The sequence below is a fragment of the Eulemur rufifrons genome, chromosome 8 (assembly GCF_041146395.1).
Source record: "Eulemur rufifrons isolate Redbay chromosome 8, OSU_ERuf_1, whole genome shotgun sequence".
NCBI lineage: Eukaryota > Metazoa > Chordata > Mammalia > Primates > Lemuridae > Eulemur > Eulemur rufifrons.
The window spans coordinates 107990317-108012578 of NC_090990.1; the positions used below are offsets into that span (position 1 = coordinate 107990317).

At 36.2% G+C, this 22262-nt stretch overlaps 1 protein-coding gene across 1 annotated transcript in view; it reads left to right on the top strand.

The window, feature by feature from the left end:
- The first annotated feature begins 1865 nt into the window (after positions 1-1865).
- The window catches only part of SPAG17 (sperm associated antigen 17), a 227296-nt gene continuing 206899 nt past the window's right edge, over positions 1866-22262 (top strand). The window contains exon 1 of the mRNA XM_069478902.1: positions 1866-1952. Coding sequence (XP_069335003.1) covers positions 1866-1952 — 87 coding nt within the window. The remainder of the gene's footprint in view (positions 1953-22262) is intronic.

A 22262-nucleotide genomic window follows, 5' to 3' on the forward strand; every position in this document is an offset into this window, starting at 1 on the left:
AAGATATACTACTATACTTATTGCAGTAAGAAAGGAAAACTTGTATATTTGGGTAAATTTTCTGTGAAAGACTGTTGCTAGAAATTATGTTTTTCTTTAATACAGTGATCCCTTGGTATCAACAGGGGATTGATTCCAAGATCCTCCTACCCAGCCAAAATCCCTGGATGTTCAAGTCTTTTAATAAAATGACATAGTATTTGCATACAACCTATGCACATCATCTCCTATACTATCATCTCTAGATTACTTATAATGCCTAATACAATGTAAATGCTATGCAAAACAGTTGTTATACTGTATTGTTTTTTATTTGTATTATTTTTATTGTTGTATTATTATTTATGTGTTTTTGTTTTGTTTTCTTTATATTTTCAATCTGCTGTTAGTTGAATCTAGGGATGGAGAACTGTGGATACGAGAGGGCTGACTGTATCTGTATTAAAGGATTTGGGTACAAGGAGAAACTTCCCTTCATTGGTCCAAATTATGAACAAGAGTTGAAAAGAAGCATCATCATTAAAACTGCCCCTCAAATGAAGTAAGATACTAGTGAATGGATATTACTAACTGCAACCCCCCCCCCCCCATTTCTTCCTCAAAGAAAGAAATTAAAAGGGTCAGATTGTCTTCCCCCTGTACAGTGTCACCCACCTGTCAGGTTGTGCTGAATGAAGTTAAGCTGCTGGTCACGTGCATCACCTGTCATCCTGGCTCACAAGGATAACTGAAACATTTCACCTCTAGGCAAAGTGCAGGGCCAGCCGCGATAGTTAAGTACTGGTCAGCACTGCATTTTTTACAGACTAAAGAGACAGCAAAACACCTTTGGCTAGGCTCTGCTACTGGGTATCCTCAAATTTGTCTCATTGCAATAAAAAACAAAAGGGGGGTATCCCTAATTTCGGCAGGCCTAAAACAGTAGTAGTGTAGAGGTTAAGCACAGTGGATCTGGGACTCAGAAAGTCCTAGATTTTAATCCTGGCACCATTATCAAACACTGTAGGACTGGAGATAAGGTGGTTGTGAGAATGAAATAATTATGTACAGCATATATCAGCAGTGCTCAAGAAACAATAGTGTTTACTATCATTATTTTGGGGAATTTGTTCAAATATATATTGATGAGTAACAGGGTGGGAAAAAGGGAAAAAAGAAAGGTTCTTCTTGACAATAGAATACAGTTTAAAGGAACTGGAACTGTTTAGGCAGAGAAGACAAGATGTAAAAACATTAATCCCATCTAGGATTAGATAAGGGATCACATGGAATAATGATTGGCTCTGTTTAGTAAAGCCCAGGAGGCAGAACTAAGAGCAGAGCAGAGGGTAGAAGTCAGAGGGAGACAAATTGGCTTCATATAAGGAAGCATTTTGGCAGAATAGAGCGGTTGAAAAAAAAGCAGCATGGGCTGCCTCTTGAGGGGGTCAGGGGTCCATTCAATGTTACTCAGGATCCGAAGAAATCTTGATGGAGAAGTCCTGAATGGGATTCCAGGGATTTTGAGATTCTAGACAACGCCTCAGATCAGAGGGCTCCCAGCAGAAACAGAAGGTCGAAGTGAGTAAAAGAAGGTAGCCTGGCCAGCGCGAGGTCAGCCACGTCCTGTCCTTCTCCACTTGTACAGCCTTCCGGCTGCAAAATCCTAAAATTTGACCCAGACATACTGGGAACCCCACCCCCAAGCTGCCGCGCGCTGGAAAACTCCGTTGCTATGGCGACAGAAGCGGTTGGCGCCAGGATTCGGACTAGGTTGGGGCCGAATTACTTTAGAAACTGGGCGTGGCTTCGGTTACTATGGCAGCAGGGACGCTTGGGCACGGCCTGCGCCCAGCTTAGAGGCCAATGCTCCTCCCGTCCTTTGCATGGCACCCAAGAAAGAAAAAAGCGAGACTGTGAACACCAGCTCTAAGATATGGGAGCCCTCACTCATAGCTGCACACTTCAATCAGGTGAGATTTGAGGCCTTCGAGTCCCCTCTGCCCGCGGCGACGTCCGAAGCCCCGCCAGACCGTCTCGAACCAGGCGCCATTGACGACCTCCCTCCGAAACTCTGAAAACTCGGTCGTATTTAGTCTTGCCCCCGCCCTCGCCTGAGGGTCCCCTCACAAAACGACTCAAGGGTCCAGAGGCAGGGAGTGCTTGATAAAGAAACCAGCGAACGTTAGGAGGGAGAAGGAAGGGGACGCGCGCGAGAGGTGAAGCAGTGTGATTTCAAAGGGTGGGGAGAGGTGCGTGGCAGGGAAGAGAGGAGGTGTCGCTCTGACATCTCGAGACACTTTTCAGTGAAGTGTCTCAAATGGCACTGCACAGTCATACTGGAGTTGTCTTTATGAACTGTTCACTTCCCCCTAGAGGACAGGAATCTTACCAAATCGTCTGTGGCTGGGCCCATAATAGGGCTTTAATAAATGCTGAGTGAAAATAGACACAGAGTGCTTGGGATAACAAGGTGTTTAATACAAGGGAGCCTTGTACAGATAGGAAAGGGCGACTTTCTTATGTAATGCCCTGGTCCCACTATATTAATGTTTTGACATATTTTGAATGTGTAGGAGACCACAACAGTGAGGCGTTGGCTGCCAGACTCATCCATAGGATGTCACAAAGGCACCAGGCAATCTACAACCTGCCTGCCACATGACTTCAAAGTGCATGATTCCAGAACTGACTGGCTCCCCACCACCTTGGAAAGTGGGGAGCCCAGTAGCTCTTGTCACCTGCAGCTGGATATCCACTTCCACACTAAGCTGTTCCTAAGTCCAAATTAGCATTTGGGAAGAAAAAGATTGTTTCTGGAAATTCCACCCTGCCATTGTGACTACTTTAAAAACTGGAAAAAAAATTTTTTTTTAATTTTGTGTGCGTGCATTAGAGAGTTAGTACACAAAGGAAAACATGGATATAAAGTCTTGTGTTGTCCTCATGAGAAATTTTTACCTATTTATCTTTATTTCTACTATAGTTGTTTTTGTCTATGAACAGTAATTCTGTCTGATATGGAAATTAGTTGTGAAAAATTTCTTGAAAGCAGTTATGATAGTGCTGATGCTGATGTGATGTCATGGAATTTGGGGTCATTTCTATAACATTAGTAATGAAGGATGTCAACTCAGTAATCCCCAGTTACAGTCTCAAATTCTCAAAGATGTTTTTCAAGGCACTTTGTAAAAGCACTCTCTCTTTTGCTTTTATAAGTCAGCACTAGCCAGAAAATTTTTTTCTGAATTTTCTTTGAGATTGTGTAGGCCAAGTGTGGGCTTGGAGTGAACATTTCTGCTTGAATTATAAACTGCTGAACAACGGAGTTGGATGGAAGTGCTGACACTGCATTAGCTTTAGTGTTGCAAATATGAAGCTATAATTTTCCTAGTTGAATGGAAAACCTAAAGGCACTATTTTTCCTTATGGCTTGAAAACCTGAAATAATATTCAGCATTCTTGATCCTACTCAAACAATATAATTTCAATAAATCTTATATATTAATAGAAAGAATTTGAACTCAAACTAATATGTAGTTTTAGTTTTAACTACAAAGAGTGAACTCAATTTTCTACGGTTTTGTTGGAATACATATTTTCTTATTGCAGGGAGAAAACAACTTCCCTCCAGCTTCTCCTGTATTTTCTCTCAGTCTTGTTTTATGTCTGATTCAAAAGGAAAATTCCCAGATTAACCCAGCAGTTTAGTGCCCAGAGGCATGCCCCAGCCATCAATGTAATAGACTCTGAATTTAGCTTAACTATGACTGTAGATATGTGAATTCCTTATTCATAGGGCTTAACAAAGTGCTTTGCACATAGTATGTGCTCAAAAAATGTTGTTTTAGTTCCCAGAGAGTTTCAGTTTCTTTCCATACAGTTATTACTCGTGTGCAAGTTATTCCTGGTTGAATGTGTATGCTAGTGTGTGAATTTGGTGTGTGTGTGTGTGTGTGTGTGTGTGTTGAAGGATGGGAGAGAAAGAAGCAATTCTTGAAGAGTCCAAATCAATAGTAGTTTTGAACTCATGTTCGTATTGGGCTGCATTAGATTTTAAAGAGAGTAAACAAGTTTGCAATTTGTTTTTAGTGAATTTACCTTGTGTCACTGTTTTGGGCTATCCTTTCAGGCTGGGATAATTGTCAATTTTTAGTCCATTTTAGTTGGTTCTAAAAACATAAAATGATAGCAAATAATACAAGGCCATCTGTTGCTAAGCACTAAATGATTACATAGATACTAGAGGTTAGGAAGATGAATATGGACTGGGGCAGTCAGGAAGTGTTTTGCCTTTATCTGGGCCCTAAAAAATGGGTGGAATTTGAACAGGTAGAATGAAGGAGCTTCCTTACTTTAGGTAAGGATACCAATATGTGCCTTAAATAAATCTGACACATTTAGATTGAGAGAGAGAAAAGTGTAAGTTAGACCAATGGTGGTTATACATAGTATCTAAATTAATTCAGTCAATCAGTCAGTTACTGTCTTTGCTATTCATATACCAAAACATTTACCTTATTAATATATGTGAAGTACCACACCTCAAATTAAATGAAAAGAAAATATTTAGTTACATTGGCAATAAGATTATAAAAATACACATTAATGTGGGTATGTATGTGACATAGACATTATATTTATGATCTTGAGAAGCATTAGAAAGTCAAAGATGCTTTGGTGTCATATAAATTAAAATCTTTTCATACAACTATCAAGACAGGCTCTATCAGCCACAGGGAGAGGAAGAGGTGTTAACCTAAGCACTAAGTAATCACTGTAATCATTAAACAATATTAGTTCCCCATCCTTCCTTCTTGTCAGCCCTTGGAAGCCACAATTCTATTTTCTATCTTTGTGAATTTGATTACTCTAGGTAATTCACATAAGTGGAACCATACAGTGTTTGTCTTTTTGTCTGATTTATTTCACTTAGCAGAATGTCCTCAAGGTTCATTTATATTGTAGCATGTGTCAGAATTTCCTTACTTTTCAAGGCTGAATAATATTCTACTGTATGTATATACATTTTATTTACTCATTCATCCATTGATGGACACTTGGGTTGCTTTCACCTCTTAGCTATTGTGAATATTGTTGCTATTAACATAGGTGTACAAAAATATGTGGGAGTTCTTGCTTTCAATTTTTTTTATTTCAGGATATTATGGGGGTACAAACATTTTGGTTAGATGTTATGACTTTGCCACACCCAAACCATGATTTGAGGCATGCCCTTTCCCCCCTACAATGCTCACCACATCCATTAGTTGTGAGTTTACCCATCCCCAACCCCCAACCCCCAAAGAATATTAGCACCTTAGTGTTGATCAGTTAGTGCCAATTTGATGGCGAGTACATGTGGTGCCTATTCTTCCCTTCTTGTGATACCTCACTTTGGAGGATGGGCTCAACCTCTATCCAGGAATATATAAGAGGTGCTAGATCACCGCTGTTTTTTATAATTGAGTAGTATTCCATTGTATACATATACCATATTTTATTAATCCACTCATAGATTGATGGGCACTTGCTGTTTCCACATCCTTGCAATAGTGAACTGTGCTGCCGTAAACATTCAAGTGCAGATGTCGTTATTATAGAATGACTTTTGTTCCTTTGGGTAGATGCCTAATAGTGCTATTGCTGGATCAAATGATATTTCTATTTTTAGCTCTTTGAGGTATCTCCAAATTCTTTTCCACAGAGGATGCAGTTTTGGGGGGTATGTGTGCAGAAGTAGAATGGCTAGATCATATGGCTAGATCAGTTCTACGTTTAATTTTTTGAGGAACTGCCATACCATTTTCCACAGTGGCTTACTATTTTACATTCCCACCAGCAATGCACAAGGATACCAATTTCTCCACATCCTTGACAACACTTTTTATTTTCTTCCTTTGTTTTTCTTTTTTCTTGGTGGATTTTTTTTTTATTGTTTGTTGTTTTTAATTTTTTTATAATAGCCACCCTAACAGATATAAGGTAATATCTCATTGTGGTTTTTGTTTGTTTTGTTTCTTTTTTTTTTTTTTTTTTTTTTTTTGAGACAGAGTCTCACTCTGTTGCCCAGGCTAGAGTGAGTGCCGTGGCATCAGCCTAGCTCACAGCAACCTCAAACTCCTGGGCTCAAGCGATCCTCCTGTCTCAGCCTCCCGAGTAGCTGGGACTACAGGCATGCGCCACCATGCCCGGCTAATTTTTTCTATATATATTTTTAGCTGTCCATATAATTTCTTTCTATTTTTAGTAGAGATGGGGTCTCGCTCTTGCTCAGGCTGGTCTCGAACTCCTGAGCTCAAACGATCCGCCCACCTCGGCCTCCCAGAGTGCTAGGATTACAGGCGTGAGCCACCGCGCCTGGCCTCATTGTGGTTTTGATTTTCATTTCCCTAATAGTGATGTTGATCATCTTTTCAAGTACTTCTTGATCATTTGTATATCTTCTTTTGTTCATTTTTAAGTTGGGCTTATTTATTGTTGAGTTGTAGGTGTTTATATATTTTAGACATTAACCCCTTATCAGATATATGATTTAAAAATAATTTCTTCTATTCCACAGGATGCCTTTTCACTCCATTGACAATGTCCTTTGATATATAAAGTTTTTAATTTTGATGAAGTCCAATTTATCTAATGTTTTCCTTTGGTTGCCTGTGCATTTGGCATCATATCCAAGAAATCATTGCCAAATCCAACGTCATGAAGATTTTCCCTTATGGCTGCTTCTATGAGTATTATACCTTTAGCTTAGGTCTTTGATCCATTTTGAGTTAATTTTTGTATATGGTTTGAGGTAAGTGTCCAATGTCATTCTGTTGCATGCGGATATCCAGTTTCCCCAGCACCATTTTTGAAGACTGTTCTTTCTCCATTAAATTGTCTTGGCACCGTTGTCAAAAATTATTTGACCATATATTCAAGTTTTTATTTCTGGGATTTCTATTCTCTTCCATTGGTCTATCTTCACACAGACATACTATACATATGTCTTCATGCCAGTACCTCACTGTTTTGATTACCACCATAACTTTGTAGTTAAGTTTTGAAATCAGAAAGTGGGACACCTCCAACTTAGTTCTTTATTTTTTGAGCCTTTTGGGGGGGATTATTCATGGCCCTTTGAGATTCTATATGAATTTTAGAATGGATTTTTCTATTTTAGCAAAAAATGCTGTTGGGATTTTGATAGGAACTACATTGAATCTGTAGATCACTTTGGGTAGTATTGATGTCTTAGCAATAAGTCTTCCAATCCATAAACAGGCTATCTTCTATTTGTTTACATCATCTTTAATTTCTTTCTTTTTGTAGTTTTTAATGTATAAAACTAGTGCCTCCTTGTTTCTTTCTAAGTATTGTATTCTTTTTGATGCTATTGTAAATGGAATCATTTTCCTATTTTCCTTTTTGGATTATTTATTGTTATTGTACAGAAGTGCAATGGATTTATGTGTGTTTACTTTGTATCCTTCAACTTTGCTGAATTTATTTATTAGTTATAACAGTTTTTTTTAGTAGAATCTTTAGGGTCCTCTACATATGAGATCGTGTTGTCTATGCAGATAATTTTACTTCTTCCTTAGCAATTTGGATGTCCTTCTTTCCTTCCTTCCTTTCTTTTCTTCCTTTTTCTTTTTTTGTCTTTCTGTCTTAGCTAGGACTTCCAGTACTATACTATATTAAGTAGAAAGCAGTCATCCTTGCTTATTTCTGTTCTTAGAGGAAAATTTTCACTCTTTCACCATTGCGCATATTAGACCTTGCTGGTATTTTGTTGAAGATTTTGCATCAGTATTCATAAGAAGTATTGGTCTGTTGTTTTCTTTTCTTGTGTCTTTGTCTGGATTTGGTATTGGGGTAATTCTGGCCTTATACAATGAGTTAAGAAGTATTCCCTCCTCTTCAATTTTTTGGAAGAGTTTGAGGAGCATTAGTGTTAATTATTCTTTCAGTGTTTGATAGAATTCAACAGTGAAACCATCTGGTCCTAGGCTTTGCTTTGTTGAGAGATTTATTACTGATTTAATCTTACTAGTTATAGTTGTGTTCTTATTTTCTGTTTCTTTTTGATTCAGTCCTGATATGTTGTATATTTCCAGGAATTTGTCCATTTCCTCTAGGTTAGCATACCATCCTTTGTAATATTCTCTTACAACCGTGTTTATTTCTATAAAATCAGTAATAATGTTTCCTCTTTAAAGTTGATTTTTGTTATTTGAGTTTTCCCTCTTTTTTCTTAGTCAATCTCACTAAAAGTTTATCAATTTTATTCATCTTTTTGAACAACCAACTCAGTTTTCTTGATTTCCTCTATCCTTTATTCTCCATTTTATTTATCTCTTCTATAATCTTTATTATTTTCTTTCTTTTGCTAGCTGTGAGTATAGTTTGCTTTTCTTTTCTAGTTCCTTAGGTTAAAAAATTAGGTTAATGATTTGAGACCTTCTTTTCAATGTAAACATTTACCACGATAAATTTCCTTTCTAGCACTGATTTGTACCCTATGTTTTATGTGTTCAGTTTTTGTTTTGAATGGTCTTAAGATATTTTCCAATTTCTCTAGTGATTTCTTCTTTGATGCCATTGTTTATTTAAGAGTGTGGTGTTTAATTTTCACATATTTGTGAATTTTCTAGTGTCCCTTCTGCTATTGATTTCTAGTTTCATTCCATTGTGATCAGAAAAGATATTTTGTATGATTTCAATCTTTTTCAATTTATAAGACTTGTTTTGTGGCTTAACATATAGTCTATCCTGGAGAATGTTCCATGTGCACTTGAAAAAATGTATCATGCTATTGTTGGGTATTTTGTATATGCTTTTTAGGTCTAATTAATCTGAAGTGTCATTCACATCCTTTATTTTCTTATTGGTCTTTTGTCTAGTTGTTCTATTCATTATTGAAAGTGAGGTGCTAAATTCTCCTATTATTATGATACAGCTGTCTATTTCTCCCTTCAATTCTAGCAATGTTTGCTTACTATATTTAGAAGCTCTGATGTCTAGTGCATATATGTTTATCATTATTGTATCTTCTTGGTGAATTGGCCCTTTTGTCATTATATAATGTCCTTTGTCTCTTGTGCCAGCTTTTGACTTAAAGGCTATTTTGCATCATGTTAGTTTAACCTCCCCTACTCTCTTTTGGTTACTATTATCATGGAATATCTTTTTCTCTCCTTTTACTTTCAACCTATGCATGTTCTGAGATCTACAGTGAACCTTTGCAAATAGCATACAGTTGAATTCTAGTTTTTTTTAAAACTCTATTTTGCCAATCTCTTTTTGATTATAGAATTTAAGCTATTTACATCCAAAGTAATTACTGATAGAAAAAGACTTACTCTTGCCATTTTTAATTGGTTTTCTATATGTCTTATAGATTTGTTTTTGTTCCTCACCACCTCCATTGCTGCCTTTATTTAGTTGATTTTTTTTGTAGTAACATGTTTTGACCCCTTTTCTTTTCCTTTTGTGTGCACTATATAGATATTTTCTTGTCCTTACCATGGGGATTACATATAACATCATAAAATTATAACAACCTATCTTAAATTGAAATTATTTAATTTCAATTGCATATAAAAATTCTACCCTTTTACAGCCACTTTATGTTATTAATGTCACAACTTACATCTTTATCATATATCCATTAGCATAAAATTATAATTTCTATGCATTCATCTTTAAATCCTAGAGAAAATAAAAAGTACAGTCAAAAATAAAAATTGCAACAATACCACTTTTTTATATATTTATCCACGTATTTACATTTACCAAAGAACTTCATATTTTCATATGGCTTTGAGTTACTATCTAACATGTATTCATTTAAACTTGAAGGACTACCTGTAGCATTTCTCGCAGGGCATGCCCAATGGTAATGAACTCCTTAGGCTTTTCTTTTCTGGGGGAATGTCTTAATTTCTCCTTTGTATCTGAAGTACAGTTTCACTGAATATAGAATTCCCAGTTGACAGTCTTTTTCTTTTTCCCTTAGCATTTTAAATATATTAATATCATCCAAATTCATCTGGACTTTAAGATTTCTGCTGAGAAATTGGTAATCTTACTGAGGTTCCCTTGTGCATGGTACATGATGAGTAACTGTTCTCTTACTATGTTCAGGGGACAGGATCTTGCTCAGTTAACCAGGCCAGAGTGCAGTAGCATCATCATAACTCTTTGCAACCTCAAACTCCTGGGCTTAAGTTATCCTCCTGCCTCAGCCTCCTGAGAATCTGGGACTACAGGCACATACCACAATACCCAGATAATTTTTCCATTTTTTGTAGAGATAGGGTCTTTCTGTGGTGCTCAGGCTGGTCTTGAACTCCTGTCTCAAGTGATCCTCCTGCCTCAGGCTCCCAAAGTGCTAGGATTACATGTGCGAGCCACTGTGCCTGACCTTTCTTTAGCTTTTGACAATTTGAGTATGTGTCTCAAGATGGGCCTTTTTGTGTTTATTATACTTGGAATTCATTGAGCTTCTTGGATTTGTAGATCCATATCTTTCCTCAAATTTGGGAAGTTTTTAGCCTTTATTAAGTCAAATAATCTTTCTATCTCTTTCACTTTCTCTTATCCCCCAGGACTCCCATATGTACTAATGGTGTATTTGATAGTATCCCTTAAGTCCCTTAGGCTCTGTATACTTTTCTTCATGATTTGCTTCTCAGCCTCTACAATTACAGATAACATGTTTTCAAGTTCATTAACTCTTTCTTCTGCCTGTTTGAGTGTGCTGTTGAATCCCTCTAGTGACATTTTCAATTTAGTTGTTGTATTTTTCAGCTCTCAAATTTGTTTTTTTTTTTAATATTTCTAACTCTTAGTTAATATTCTCATTTTGTTTGTATATAAGTTTCCTTATTTCCTTTAGTTCTTTCTGTTCTCTTTTACTTCTTTAAACATATTTAAGACAGTTTTTATAAATCTTTGTCTCATAAATATAATGCATATATTACTTCAAGGACAGTTTCTGAAGATTTATTTTGTTGCTTTCAATGGGCTATGTTTTCCTATTTCTCTGTATTTCATGATCTTTTGTTGAAAATTGGGCATTTGAAAAACAACCACCTCTCCCACTATTTGCAGTTGGCATAGAAGATTTTCACCTATTAGCAGGGTATGCCCTGAGCTTTGGAAACATCCCAGGATGAAGGCTTTATGTCTTCTCAGGTCTTTGCAGGGCATGTATTCCTCCTGGGCCTGTATGTGTGTTTTTAACTTTTTTAAAATTTCTGTCATATATGACTGCTTTTAAATGACTTAATTTCCTAAGGAGTCTCAAAACAGCTTTTTTCCAGAGTCTTAGATGTTCCATTGTATTCCTTGGCCCATGATCTCTTTCCCCAGGCGTCCATGGGTCTTCCATCCCTCTGAAGCTTTCATGTGCCTGAAAGCTTACTACTGACATCCACAGCTTATGCTAGTCTGAGATCCGAACTGTGCTGCTATTCCCTGTATGAATCCTGAGTCAGACCAGACATAAAACAGTCCCTTGGGAAGCCCACAAAGAGGTTAAAACATTGCGAACAAGTTCTATTCTGCTTCTCTGGCCCACAAGAGGGAACCAGGAATTGGGCTACCTCCTCCTGACCATGCCACCATCACAGACCACCTTGGGGAGTGCGTGAAGCAAAGGAGAGTAAAAATTTTCAAAATTTCCTACTGTATTAAATGTTTCTTTTTCTTGATTGCTCATTCACTTAGTTGGTATAGATCTTTGACTGGCTTCATAGTTCCTAGAATGTCATTATAGTCTCTAGGTTTTTTAAAAATGTTTTTGTGGGGAAAGAGGGAATGGAATTTCCTAGTCTGCCATCCTGCTTATGTCACTCTGGTCTAAGATATTTTTAATCAATTCTGATTTTTTCTTTTCTTCCAAGCCTATCATATGACAAGTTAGGATGGCAAGGGAGAGATGAGTAGATGTTTTGTTTATGACAATTTGTGAAACGTTTCCAGAGTCGTTCAAGCAACATAGCCATTCCTCTAAGGAGCTTACAGATAGCACAAGGCCTGTCTCTGAATAATGTCACAAGGTTTCAAAATGATTGAATGACTGAGCTGTATGTTTCTATTGGAATTTTATATTATGGTCAGGAAAAAACCTTCACAATGTTATTAATGTTAAGTGAAGCATGGTACCAGTAGTCCAGTAGTGAGAATATTCACAGACCAAATACAAATCCTTTTTTAAAAAAAATTTCAGAGTACTATGGGGGTACAAATGCTTTGGTTACATAAATTGCCTTTGCACCGTCCAAGTCAGAGCTACAATCATGCCCATTGCCTACACAGTGTACATCACATCAGTTAGGTGTGAATTTACGCTTCCTCTCCTTCCCATTCCCACTTACCCAACACCCTATGAATGTTACTTCTTGTATGTGCACCTTAGTGTTGATAGATTAGTACCATTTAATGGTGAGTACACGTGGTGTTTGTTTTTCCATTCTTATGATGCTTCACTTAGAACAATGGGCCCCAGCTCCATCCAGGATAATACAATAGGTAGTTCACCATTTTTTATGGCTGAGTGGTACTCCATGGTATACATATACCACATTTTATTAATCCACCCATGTATTGATGGGCTCTTGGGTTGTTTCCATATCTTTGCAATTGTGAATTGTGATGCTATAGACATTTGAGTGCAGATGTCTCTTTTATAGAATGTCTTTTTTCTTCTGGGTAGATACCCATTCATGGTATTGCTGGATCAAATGGTAGTTCTACTTGTATCTTTTTAAGGTATCTCCATATTGCTTTCCACAGAGATTGCGCTTGTTTAGTAAGAGAAAAATATTATTCCTTAACTAGAAGTATAATAAGGAGAGACTGCAAACTAAATGTTCTAAAGAACTTTAATTTAAATGCCTCCTGGTTGGCAGATGAAGTGTCTCTGAAAAGTGAAATGGAATCATAACATAGTTCTTTTCAGGACACTATCACAATCGTCCTATATATTTTCTGTGATGCCTTTTTGATATAAATGTTTTGTCCCCTCTTCTCTTAGAAAACATCTCATTCTGCTAACTGTCCTTGTTTCCATAATATAGGTTTCTTCATATTTCAAAATAAATCAGTGAATTAATTCAGTGTAGAATTTCAGTATATGCCATGTGCCTAAAACCATGCCAGTCATTATGGAATGTATATAAGGAGTGTAAGATATTATTTTTAGCAGCTCATGTTCTACTTGTATTCTAAAACATGAAATAATAGCAATGCCTAATTCAAGGCATCCTGTAACTAAGTATGAAGTTATAAGAAAGATCCTAGAGCCAAGGTGAGGGAAGATAAATGTGAACTAGTGTTCTTAGGAAAGTTAACTGCAAGGCATGCCTTATGAGGGCCTCAAACAATGGGTAGGGCAAGGAGCAGAAAGGTAGAAGTTCATTTCAAGCAACGAAGCTAATATGAGTGAAAGAGCAGAAGAGAGGGAGAGAACTCATTAACCAAAAGAGTATTAAATGCCATGTGTTATAGAAATATTTATGAAATGAAATAAGTATTCTTTAATATTCATGCCAGCATTTGAGGTGGATATTGTTCTCTCCATCTAACAAAAGGAGAACAAGGCCCATAGAGGGCAAGAAAATTGCTCTAGGTCTCCTATTGCACAGCTAAAATAAGGGTTCAATATCTATGTCTTGCCCAGAGTTGGGCTTTCTCCAACAGTACACTGCCTCATTTATGTGTCCAAACGGGGGACAGTTTTGCCTGTAGTAACTCAATTTGGTGGTTAGATGGAGCCAGATTAGAGAGGGCTGAAGAAAGCAGGCTGATTAGACTTTGTCAAAAGTGATTATAATGGTCACTGGCAATTTTTGAGCTGGGAATTAATATGATGTGAGCAGTGTTTATGGAAGATAAGTCTAGAAAAGATAAGTCATTTGGCAAACAGAAATAGATAATTCTATGGTGATTAGAGATAAAAGGCTCTTTTAAAAATCCAAGGATCAAAAGATATGGGCCTGGGCTATAATGAAGGTACGAGAATGAAGAAGAAAAGTTGAAAGTGAGAAAATGTTAAAGGAAAAATCAAGAGAACTTAAATGGAGACTGAATATAGGGACAGAACAAGACCAATGAGTTGTAGATGTGCTTTTGTGCCTATAATTATAGTGCCATGGACACAAATGGGCAAGTTGAGAGACAGAGGTGGTCTGAGACTTTGATGAGCTAAGTTTTCTCTGGAACAAACAGAGACTGTGGCATACTTCCAGGTAGTAGTAGGAGCCATTTGGCTATATATTTTTTGGAGATGGAAAAAAATTATTTTCCTCACGAAGAATTTATATATATCACAGGTAGAGTATTGAGTTATAAACTCAAATATTTCTATGTTTCTTACTTAGATGATCTTAGTAAGAAGCCGAAGAGTTGAATATATATATATATAAAAAAAAAATGCTACGGCCTTTCTATACTCTAATGTAAAAGTCAGAATAAAAGAGATTTATTAAGGTTGAAGTATGATGTTTCAGATAAAATAAGTACCTCTTTCATACTTATTTATTGGTTCTAAGCAACACTTTGATTTCAAGTTTAGGTACTAATTAAATAACTTTCAATAGACATTTCTTAAATAACTTGTTCTACTGTAATAATACATACCTACCTCATGGCTCTATTGTAGAGATTGACATAAGAGATCAAATATGTAAAATTTTGTTTAAAATTATAAAGTCTACATAAAATGCTATGATTATTACAACTTATATTTCTTTTACGGAGGAAGGATGGACGAGTGAGAAAATCTAGGATCTGGTCTCTGATGTGCCAAATCACTACATGTCTTTGGATTAGATCTTTAAAATCTTAGATATTCAGTTTTATAAAACGGGCCAGCTATCCTAGATACCCTTGGAGTCTCCATCTCTGAATCAGTATTAAAAAGGAAAGCACTATAATGTACAGCATCACTTTGTGATTTTCTATCTCTAGAAGTTATTCTTATGTAAATATTACTTGCTTATAAAGAGGAAAACATACATTGAGAATGAAAATGTAGTAATTGGAGGCAAGACCTATGAGTCTCAGTAAGGACCTCAATAAAGGTAGGTAAATATTTCAAATATTTTAAAATATGTAGATATTTATACTAAATAAGAATTCAAAACTTAATCAAGAAGTAAAATCTTGACAAGCATTAGGCAAATGACAAGAAGAGTTTCCTGTCCCTTAAGTTGGGAACTCAGGATCTGAAAGCAGCACTACAAAATGAAAACAATGAATACTCAAGTAGTCAATCTGGCTGGGTTAAAGGGTCTGTGGCTTGCCATAAACTTTTTTATGTGCTTTTAATATTTTCTGTGGTGGGTCACAGTAAGGGACTGGAATAACTGTCATGCCAATAGTCAGTCTTACAAGTTATGGCTGCCTTTTTTTACATGTAAAAATGAAACCTTAAATTAGGAAAAAATTAAAAGAAATACCATCCTTGGACAATATCAAAGTAGAAAAGCACTTAAGGATTAAAATGAACAAAACCCCAAACCGAATTCTACCTATGAGAGATCTAAAATCACAAATAAACTTCCAAGGAACACTGCTATTCTGAGGAACGCATCTGGAAACAAAAGTCCATAATATCTTCAAGAAAAAAAAAAGGCCTAGGATATGGTCAATCTTAGAGAATGTCCCATGAGCTCATGAGAAAAATGTATATTCAGTAGTTTTTGGGTAGAATCTTCTTTAAATGTCTCTTAGGCCCATTTGTTCTAGAGTTCTGTTTAAATCCATTGTTTCTTTGTTTATTTTCTATTTGGAGGATCTGTCCTATTCTGTCAGAGGGGTGTCGAAGTCCCTGGGTATTGTAGTGCTGCTGTCTATCATTTTGTTTAGATTAAGTAGGATTCGCTTTATGAATCTGTGCATACCTAGGTTAGGTGTGTAAATATTTAGAATTGTTATGTCTTCTTGTTGAATTGTTCCTTTTACCATTGTATAATGATCATCTTTGTCTTTCATTACTTTTATTGATTTGAATACTAAGTTATCTGATATGAGAACTACTATACCAGCTTTCTTGTGGTTTCCATTTGCATGGAATATTGTTTTCTAGCCCTTCACCTTGAATCTGAATGAGTCCTTGTGGGTTAGATGTGTTTCCTGAAGACAGCATATACTTATATATATTTATCCATTAGGTCAGCCTATGTCTCTTGAGTGGGGAGTTCAAGCCATTCACATTTATTGAAAGAATTGATAAGTGGGGTGGATTTTTGCTCATCCTGCTGAGTAGAACTTTGTTGCTTTGTTTTATCTCTTGAGCCATTGTGGTATCTAGCCTTTGACCTTTAGTTTTTGGGTGATTTTATACTGATGAGTGTCTATTGTGCTGTTTCATGTATAATGCAGTTCTGAGTACTTCCTGCAGGGCAGGTCTTGTCTTGACAGATTCCCTCAGTGTTTGCTTGTCTGACAAAGACTTTATTTCTCCCTCATATACAAAACTGAGTTTTTCAGGATACAAAATTCTAAATTGGGCATTCTTCTGTTTGAGAAGACTGAGAATGGGGCTCCAATTCCTTCTGGCTTGTAAGGTCTCAGTTGAGAAGTCTGAAGTTAGTCTGATGGGCTTTCCTTAGTAAGTTACTTGCTGCTTTTGCCTTATGGCTCATAAGAACACCTCTTTTGTATTTATTTTGGACAGTCTGTATTTATTTGATTATTGTCTGTCCTGTTCTGTCAACACAGTGTCTTCCTCTTTGCAAGGAATCTCCCAGGAGTCCTTTGAACTTTGTGTACCTGAATATCTAGATTTCTAGCAAAGCAGGGCAAGTTTTCCTCAATTATTCCCTCAAATAAATTATCCAACCCTTGGGTACTTTCTTCTTGACCCTCAAGGATGCCTATGATTCTTATGTTAGGCCTCTTTTCATAACCTCATATTTCTTGTAGGCTTTGATCATTCCTTTTATTTCTCTGCTCTATCTCTGTGATTGGCTTAATGAGACTTACTTCAATATGATAAAAGCCATATGCACAAACCCACAACTAACATCATACTGAACAGGGAAAAATTGAAAGCATTCCCACTTAGAACTGGAACCAGACAAGGTTGCCCTCTATCACCACTTCTATTCAACATAGTGCTGGAAGTCCTACATAGGGAAATCAGATAAGAGAAGGAAATCAAGGGCATCCAAATATGGGCAGAAGAGGTCAAACTATTGCTCTTTGCTGATCATATGATCTTATATCTAGAAAAACCCAAAGATTCTGCCAAGAGACTACTATAATTGATAAGTTCAGCAAAGTCTCAGGTTACAAAATTGATGTACACAAATCAGTAGCATTCAGATATGCCAACAACAGTCAAACTGAGAACTAAATAAAAAACTCAATATCTTTCACAATAGCAACAAATAAAATAAAATACCTAGGAATATATTTAACTAAGGAGGTAAAAGAATTCTACAGGGAGAATTATGAAATACTGAGAGGGAAATAACAGAGGACGTAAACAGGTGGAAAAACATACCATGCTCATGGGTCGGCAGAATCAACATTGTTAAAATGTCTATACTGCCCAAAGTGATCTACAGATTCAATGCAATCCCTTTTCAAATATCAGCATCATTAAAAAATAATAATAATAAAAAAATAATAAAATAAAATAAAATATCAGCATCATTGTTCACAGATAGAGAAAAAATAATTCTACACTTCCTACGGAACCAGAGAAGATCCCATATAGCTAAAGGAACCTTAAGCAAAAAGAACAAAACGGGAGGCATCAATTTACCAGACTTCAAGCTATACTACAAGGTTATAGTAACCAAAACATCATGGCACTGGCACAAGAACAGAGACATAGACCAATGGAACAGAACTGAGAACCCAGGTATAAAATCAAATTCATACTACCATCTGATCTGACAAAGCAGACAAAAATATACACTGGGGATAAGAATCCCTATTCAATAAATGGTGCTGGAAAAATTGGATAGCCACATATAGAAGACTAAAACAGGATCGGCATCTCTCACCTCTCACAAAATTCAACTCATAATGCATAATGGACTTAAACCTAAGGCATGAAACCGTAAGAATTCTAGAAGAAAATGTTGGAAAAACTCATACAGACATTGGCCCAGGCAAAGAATTTATGAAGAAGACCACAAAAGCAATCACAGCAACAACAAAAATAAATAAATGGGACCTAATCAACTTAAAAAGGTTCTGCACCACCAAGAAAAGTATCATTAGAGTGAATAGACAATATACAGAATGGAAGAAAATATTTGCATGCTGTACATCTGATAAAGGGCTGATAATAGAATCTGTGTAGAACCCAGGAAAGTCAGCAAGAAAAAATCAAACAACTGCATTAAAAAGTGAGCAAAGGACATGAAAAGAAACTTTTCAAAAGAAGATAGACAAAAAAAAAAAGAAGAAGATAGACTAATGGCCAAGAGACATATGAAAAAATGCTCAAAGTCTCTAATCATCAGGGAAATGTAAATCAAAACCACAGTGAGATATCACTTAAGTACAGTGAGAACAGCTTTTATCAAAAAGTCCCAAAACAACAAATGTTGGCTTGGATGTGGAGAGAGGAAAACTCATACACTGCTGGCGAGACTGCAAACTAGTACAACCTCTATGGAAAGTAGTATGGAGATACCTTAAAAACTAAAAGTAAAACTACCATTTGATCCAGCAATACCACTAATGGACACGCTTGAAGCTCTGACTTGGGGGGGAGGGGAGGGCAGGAGCAATATATATATAACCTAAACATTTGTATCCCCATAATGTGCTGAAATAAAAAAAAAAAAACATAGCCTATTGATGATAGCTGAGTTGTACACACTTGGGTAATAGTAATAGAGGCTCCTAGAGTCTTGAACAAAGCTTATAATTCTTGTAAAGTTTTGAAAAGTGAATATGGGTTCAAGATAGGTATTGCTGAAATACTTAATATCCCAGACCTCTTAAATAAAAAAAGTTATAAATTATATAGATACTAGGATAATAATAAACTGAGTTTAAGTAGGTATTTTGGGGGGGGGAATGTTCAGTTGAATTGAAGTACATGAAACCATTATAAATGTATTTTATCAAAAAGGGAAATACATTTTATTGGACAGAATCCTTGTGCAACGTTTGAGAGGCAGTGAAGGGTTTTTTAGCTTTTTGATCTTAAACAGCAAGCTATTTCTCATGTTAATGTGTATTTAAGACTTACTGGAAATACTCATAATATGAGCTGAAGACTGATGTCTGGCAGCAAGCATATTTCTGAAATTGGGTTGGTTTTTATTACTATATTTTCTGAAATATGCTTTCATTGATATTTACAAAACAAATTGCCAGTTCACACAAAGGTTGTTTTAATAAAAGCCAATGAAAGCAACTGAGTTGCTAGGAAGAATGTTAAGAGGGAAATGGACTTTTCATAACCTCACATTATAATTTCTCTTTTTGGACAAAAATCTATTATTTGAATGAGTTTGGAGCTGAAGGGAATTAATATGTCAAAATATCAACCTAGATATTATATGTGATCATTTTTATTGCAAGTGAAAAATATTAAATATAAGTAAAATGTAAGCGTTGCCAATGTGAGTTTGGCAACATCCTAGGAAAATGTTAGTTAAGAAGTGGTAAATGTTGACCATGTTTTAGCTCTAGCCATAGAAAGCATCATTGGCTCCCAGTTCTCACAGGATAAAGTTCAAGGTGTTCTTCCCAGCTTTCACAGTCCTACCTCTAATGTGGCTTTTTTCTGCCCATCCATCTTTATCTTCCTCTTTTCCAGTCAGATGGTTTCTGTGATATCCCCAGGCACATAGTGACCATACCCCTGCAGTTTCCTGGCCTGAAGCTCTCCCTGCCTGCATCCAACTCTTTCTCATTAAAATCTTCCCCTCTATCTCTAGAAAGCACTCAAGTCACACACCATTCTGGTCCTCACTGACTTTCCTCCTTTCACTAAACTACTTCATTGATTGTTACCTTTAATCTTCAAGCTGTTGCCCGATAATTTCAGTGGCATCTGCTGTTATCTGCATAGTCTTATAGCACTGCAAATGTCTGGAGGGTAGCAAAAGTTTAGATTTTAAATTTCGTCCTTCCTGGCTACAGCACCTGATAGTGATAAGCACATAGTGGTCTTCAACAAATACCTGGTGGATTAAATTCACTGAATGTATGTTGCTACCTTAGCCACTTGCCCTGTTTTCTCTTTTGAGCTCCAGAATCAGTCCTGGCCTATTGGTCATGGTAACTTAAATTGAAGATCTCCAAACCTTAGTTATTGCATTTATAAAACAGAGATGGTGGTCATACCTCCCTTGTAGATGTTGAAAACATTGCTGAGAGGATTTAAAGGTATCTAGCATACATAATAGTATCTCAGACTTCACACATTCAAATCCAAACTCTGATTCCCCCTTCAATCCTTCTCTTCATGGAGTTTTTACCTTCTCTTGAATGGTGTTACCATTCACCCACATAGTCACTAGGGCCCCCAAACCTCACATTCATTTTTTTCTCCTTTTCTACACCCCAATAGATCCCGTTGGCTCTACCTTTGAAATGTATGTAAAATTTATCGTCTTGGCACCACTCGCATTCCTACACCCTAATCTAAGCTACAATCATTTCTTGCCTAAGCTAAAAATAGCTCAAGAGCTTCAGAAGTCAGTCTTTTACTCCCATTTTTTACTGCCTTGGAGTCTAGTCTCCATACATCAGCCACAGTGGCTCTTTTAATACATAAGACTTAGAGTAAAATCCAAATGCTCCTCCATGGCCTGAAAGACCCTCTATATCTGGCTTCTGCCGACCACCATGACTTCATCTTACATCTCTGTCTCAGCCTTTCATTCAGTTTACTGTGACCGCAATGGCCTTTTTGCTGATCCTCAAATCCACCAGGAAGCACAGTGGTTGCTGTGCCATCTGCCTGCAATCACCCTTCCCTAGATAGTCACATGAGTCATTTCCACCTTTCCTTTAGGATTCTGTTCAAATGTCACCTTCCCTGACCACCCTATTTAAACTACAGTATCACACTCTAGCCACATACCCTGATTTCGTTCCTGACCTACTACTTTACATTTATGTTATTATCGTGTGTCTTTTTCCATGTGAATGTAAGCTCCATGAAGGCAGAGATTTGTTTTGTTCACTGATAATTTGTTTCAGTCAGCACCTAACAGCATCTGGCATATAGAGGGACTCAAATAACATTTGCTGAATGATAGAATAATAGGTGCTCAATAAGGAAGAACTCTAAGTAGTAGTAGCATTACTATGAGAATGGTGTCAGAATCAAATAAAGCATATGAAAGTATGTGAAACATTATTTAACCGGATATAAATATTTATAATTATTATTACTCATACAAACGATATACATATACTTCAAACTCAACATGTTTAAAAGTTAACCCATTACCCTCCCCAACATTTCTCCACCTCCTCCTTTGTGCTCTGTCTTGTATACTGGTACTACCCTGTTGAATGAAGTTAGGAATCGTCCTCGAACCTTCCCTTCTATTATCAATTTGGTCAGCAATTCCTTTTGCTTCTACTTCTCTATTTCTGTTCCTTTCTACCTCTCATAATTTCCAACTAGCACCATTACAATCTAATCTCTCTCCTTGCTTGCCTTCATCCAAGGGTAAAAAATCAAATTATTTTAATAACTGTCATAGTCATACATAAATCAACATATAAAATAAAAAACTAAATCAATTTTTATTCTCTATATAAACTACATGTATCTTAAAAAATTGCTTGCCAAATGATATATATTTTTAGTACATATTATTCGTCAAATTTTTCTAATGATTTCAAAATCATATGTTGATTTTCAGAAATGTTAGTGCAGTCTTTTGGTTGATGTGGCTTTCACTCCCTCAATGATGCCCTTGTCTGAGCCATGGTGTGATATAGGGAACATCTCTAGGCTTGTCCCGTAACTTTCTTTCTAAATTGTTAGTCATTATGTAATTTGTGTTTCTCTCTGTGTAGAGATTTCTTCTAATATTAACAGTATTGTTCATCATATTGAAAGTTCTCTCAGCTTTTACTGAACTTTTAGTAATTATGTTGAAAATTTTTGTAGCCCTCATACTACTTTTGAGATTTTTATGTATTTAATTTCTTTATTAACAATTGAGTCACAAAACCATTTCTTGGATATCATATTTAATTAGCTCAATTTTAAAAAATTAATTTTATAAATTTTTATTTGTAAAAAATTATAAGAAATTATAATAAGAAATTTTATTTATGATTTTATAAAT